Genomic DNA, 4,756 nt, shown 5'->3' with positions numbered 1-4,756 from the left:
GGAGAGGTGTGACTGTAGTGTTTCATCCGAAGGAAGAGTTAACAAATAACATATACAGTAGCCACACCTCCCATATTGTGCACATAACACCGCATAGTATATTATTAGTATGTGCGGGGGAAAACTATGTCGATATAACACACTTTTAGTCACCGTAGGAAATGCATTCTCACATCTTGAATAGCATCGAACACTAGGGAAATCACCGCATAATTATATGCCCTGTTTGTGTAAAGTGTATAATTCCACAGACTATCGGCCGTTACCTACAGTACTTCGGAAGTGCCCCGTTGTGCTGAATAGTGGGAACGCTGCGGTAGCTGTCGATGGTTCTCTTTGAACTCGGGTACTATGTAGTCCGTAGGCGTATACAATTTTGTGCTTAACCAACGCTTTGCAGCGAATAACGAGCTTTTAGACACCGAGAGATGATTGTAAAAAGTTGTAGTTTGGATTAGGGGTGGGGGTGCCTTCGCAAAATCACACTTCAAAGAAGTTGAACGGAGCCACGCGTTAGCGGGGTGTAAAGTTGTTCGAGATATACCAGACATGCATCAGTTCTGGGGTGGTGTGTGTATGGGGGGAGGGAAGTGCGCGCATTCACATGGTAACGCATGAGGAGGACAGAATCGTGTTGGTGGACGTCTCGGTGGGCCAATAGGTCAGTTCTTCTCTCACTGCAAATATTGCTGGGTCCCTCCTGAATACTACAGTCTCAGGATTGTATCTTCAGTGGAACCGTATGCTGGTACCTTTTGATTTCGCCCCGAATTTACCGTGGTGCATCATTTGCGGCACAGTAAAGTGTGATGAAGACTCCCCACCGAACGTGAATAATCGCTTTTATAATGGTGCACTGCGTTTATCGAAATGCAATGCGCGATTTCGTGTCCCTCCAGGGCCTCCGCTGCAGCACCCACAACTGACTTCCAAATCGTGAGCGTCCAACATGCTCATTAAGTCGCAAAAACCAAGGGGATGATCAACCTTCCGATCGGCGAAATCTTACTTTCCGAAATGGGAAACTCATCCGGTTGTTAACGCAGCTTGTAGTGCTCCGCGTTCAGCGTACTGATGGAGGTGCCGGCGCATCGGTGGGACGGAGGATCGAGCCGTGGCAAAAGGTCAACATACATCACTACCGCCCTATCCCCGTCAACTGGCTACTGCCACAAGTAGCGGCCGGCGGGAACTAGTTACCGATCCGTATGGTGGCGGTGGTGGCAAAACCACCCCATGTTTAGCAACCACTATGCTTGTAGTGGGTCGGTGGCCGGCACCGCTGGCCGTGGTGTCTTTTGAAGAAAGTGAAAAATCTGCGCTTTTGCGGCAGGCTCAAAAGCACTGTGATTGAGTCACTTTACTCCCTACCTACGCTCAGCGGTCTGTCCCATGTAAACAAAGCGCTCGAGGATATCGCTGCAGAGGCCGAAGTGGCAGTGGTTGCTTCAGGGGTTTCAGGTACGGGTGGAGAGGTGGTTCTTTGCCTCTGATTCACCTAAGCGGGTGCCAGGCGTTAGCGGTATGGGTGTGAGTGGCACCCCATGGGTTTTCTCCTCTTCTTTTCGTTTTTGTCCGTGACAACTCTTTCCTAACGGTTTGTCGCACTACGCTTCGGTGCCTTGGGGCACCAGAGTTCGTGGGTGTGCTCCTCCCCGTTCTTTGCTGGTGGTTGCCGGTGGCGCGGGCCAAAAAACCGTAGCGAGGCTGGGGCTAGAGCGCCGGAGAGAGCTGGGGTTTCTTCGGTTTGGGACATTTTGTTCACAGGCGATGGGGTACGACAGACGATCGTCGGATCCGAAGCGGACGGGGGACCCCTGTGGCTACTTCACCATCTTCGTAGCCTTCCCGTCATTAGCAGCCCCTCGTGTGAGCATGGAAATTGAGAGGAGCCCCTTTCTTATGCTGCAGCGCGGAGCAGCGTCCCGATGTGGGAGATCGTTGTTGTGGAATTTTCTCCATCTTTCTTTTACTTCTGTTTCCAGCACATCGCGGCGGGCGCCGCCGTAACCGCTTTTGCTCATTTTTTGGTTGCTATTGGTCGTGGGGATTTGTTGTGCAGGACGCGCTTTGTGCGGGGGTTCCACCCATATGTTGATTCGTAAGGTGGTATAGAGCGGTATAGCATGTGTATGTATGTAATGTTTGATGTGAGAAGCAATCAAATGGACTTTTTTTTTGCAACCTTGTTCCTAGTTGTCTGTTGATTCCAGTGACATCCTACTGTTTATGTCTTTGTGAAGTGTGTCTGTAAACAGGCTTATGGAGCAGTTTTTCTTTATTCTTCAGGACGATTGTGCGTGGGCATACTTCGCCCATATGTCGTTGCTGCTCGCAGCGCGACACGGAGGCCCCGGACTCGCGTGGACCGCGATGACACTCCACGAAGGTGGTGTTGTGCGATAGGGTTTTGTTTTTGACATCTATGTTTCATAGCACTTGGTGGTTTTCGTACGCCTCTTTTCCCTCTCTGGCTTGCCCTGAACTTTTTTGTGTTCGGGAGCACCGTGTGTGAGCGCATTAATTTGTAATAAGACGTAAAGAAAGTCGATTTTTTGCATGATTTGGTCGCCACTAGCACTTTTTTCAAATTGTCAAAATTGTGGGAGAAATAGGCAAGTTGATCGTTGAGGTAGTCGTTATTAGGGATATGGAAGGTGTAGCTGATATTCCCTTACGTGCCATTTGTGAGGCGACCGGATTCCTCGTCAAGGTGGAAACTACTGATGGCAGTGTTTATGATGGCAAGCTGATGCAACTTGATGCAATATGTGGGGACATAGAACTTATTGATGTGCGGTGCCAGCACCGAGACTCTTCGCTTTCTGTAGAGGGTCGTGTTTTCTTAAAGGGATCAAGTGTACGACTTGTGCACCTTCCATCGGATCTGAAGAGGGCACCGTTCCTGGACTGGAAGAATTTGTCTATCCAAAAACAGTTGAAAAGCAGCTTAAAAGCCTCGAAGGGCGGCGAGAATAAATGGCCAAAAAGAACACGTATGAAGCCTACAAAACTAGAGCATCGAAAGAAAAAGCTACTCCTATGAATGTTTGTCTCCGATGTTGTGTTCCATCTAATCTTTTTGACTCACTTCCTCGCTCTCCTCTGCTATTATTTTATTTACTGTGTGCGACTAAAAAATGACCCATCGGATTTTTTAAATTTTTGAGCGTATGTGCATGCACATAGCCGTGAGTTGATATGTGTTTGCTAATTATTGAACATCTTTTCTATTCGCCTTGTACTGTTACTACTGTTTTGAGCCTCAAGCTCTTTGGTGGGGGAGAAAAAACAGGCAAGATGTCAGATGTGCCTAAATCTCAAGTTGGCACTGACGCAAAGGTTGCCGTTGCCAAAAAGTATACAGGTGAGTACTACGTTAAAGGAATGGTGGGGGACAAGAAAAGTTTTGCTATTGAACATTCCCGAGGTAGACAGAAGAAGCACACAGTGAACGAGTTCTGTGTTGGGGACGCAATTGGGAGGGGTGCATTCGCGGAGGTGTTTCAGTGTTGGAGACCGGAAGAACCTCACATTGTCTATGCCATGAAAAAGATACGAAAGGATCTAATTGTGAAAAGGAAGCAATCACTTAATGTACACACAGAGAGAGATCTTCTTTCTGACGCAAAACTACGGCAGAAGCGAGTAAGTTGTCCATGGATTACGGATTTGGTGGTAGCATTCCAAGATCAAGACTTCCTTTATATAGTAACAGAGTACTGCTCCGGAGGGGATCTTATTTCTTGGCTCATCCGTTACGATGTCTTCCCGGAAGAAACGGCAAGATTTTATTTCGTTGAGTTGGTTTTAGCACTGAATGCGCTGCACAAGATGGGCTATGTTCACAGGGATGTGAAGCCGGATAATGTCCTTATTGATCGGGAGGGCCATGTTAAATTAGCAGATTTTGGGTTGTCTAAGAGAGATCCGGATCAGGCTGAAAGTACATCCGTAGCCGACGATAGCTATTTAACGGAGGATGTAACCGTTGATGATGACGTAAAGAAACGCTTCAGGGATAAAAAGGAAAGAAAGGTCATGTTCTTTTCTACTGTCGGCTCACCCGCCTACATTGCACCTGAGGTTCTAATTGGAAGGGGATATGACTATTCCTGTGACTGGTGGAGCGCTGGTGTTATTCTATATGAAATGATATTTGGATATCCTCCATTTTTCAACGATAATAACACCGCAACCGCTAAGAAGATAATACAGTTCAAAGAGCACTTGGAGTTTCCGAAGGATCAAACGACGGTGTCAAAGGAAGCAATTGATTTGATTTCTCACCTTATTGCCGATTCAAAAGAGCGATACGGGTTTGAGGAAATAATCCGCCACCCATTCTGTAAGGGTGTCCCTCTGACCGACAGTATCCGAAATGAGAAGGCCCCTTTTTCTGTGGAGCTGAATAGCCCGAGAGACTTGCAATATTTTGAGCCTGCACCCGACAATGCAGACATCCAAAAGCAGCCGATGACTGCGGTGTCGAGGGAAGATCAGTCTGTTTTTGTTGGCTTTACGTCAAAACTTTGCGATAGAAATCAGTCCACAACTTGGTCAAGGGCACTAGGTAGGTTCCACGAGCTGCAGAATTTTTCAGATGATGATTAATATAACGGGGGAGAGGGAATATATATGTCCGAGGATAAAAACGAACACTTGATCAAATGTTATTACTTCTGTTGATATCCTACAGGGAAAGAAGTCTCTAATGACTACGTACTTAATGATATATAAAGATGAACACACAGAC

At 47.1% G+C, this 4,756-nt stretch overlaps 2 protein-coding genes and 1 pseudogene across 3 annotated transcripts; all 3 read left to right on the top strand.

The window, feature by feature from the left end:
• Nucleotides 1–1,770: 1,770 nt before the first annotated feature.
• On the top strand, nucleotides 1,771–2,010 carry TEOVI_000297500 (uncharacterized protein; the record flags this gene model as incomplete). The annotated part of the gene is made up of 1 exon (XM_067225965.1): nucleotides 1,771–2,010. One exon carries the CDS (start codon nucleotides 1,771–1,773, stop codon nucleotides 2,008–2,010), a length of 240 nt encoding a protein of 79 aa, XP_067082066.1.
• Nucleotides 2,011–2,650: 640 nt separating this feature from the next.
• Nucleotides 2,651–3,046, top strand: TEOVI_000297400 (U2 small nuclear ribonucleoprotein 16.5K; the record flags this gene model as incomplete). The annotated part of the gene is made up of 1 exon (XM_067225964.1): nucleotides 2,651–3,046. The coding sequence occupies one exon, from the start codon at nucleotides 2,651–2,653 to the stop codon at nucleotides 3,044–3,046; it is 396 nt and encodes a 131-aa protein (XP_067082065.1).
• A 155-nt stretch (nucleotides 3,047–3,201) lies between these two features.
• TEOVI_000297300:pseudogene lies at nucleotides 3,202–4,614 on the top strand (annotated as a pseudogene). Its single transcript has one exon. A coding segment is annotated over exon 1 (1,413 nt).
• Nucleotides 4,615–4,756: the final 142 nt, after the last annotated feature.

Source organism: Trypanosoma equiperdum (genome assembly GCF_001457755.1).
Source record: "Trypanosoma equiperdum strain OVI genome assembly, contig: ctg_637, whole genome shotgun sequence".
NCBI lineage: Eukaryota > Euglenozoa > Kinetoplastea > Trypanosomatida > Trypanosomatidae > Trypanosoma > Trypanosoma equiperdum.
The sequence above is the reverse complement of the archived record's forward strand: the minus strand, read 5'-3'. Positions and strand labels throughout refer to the sequence as shown.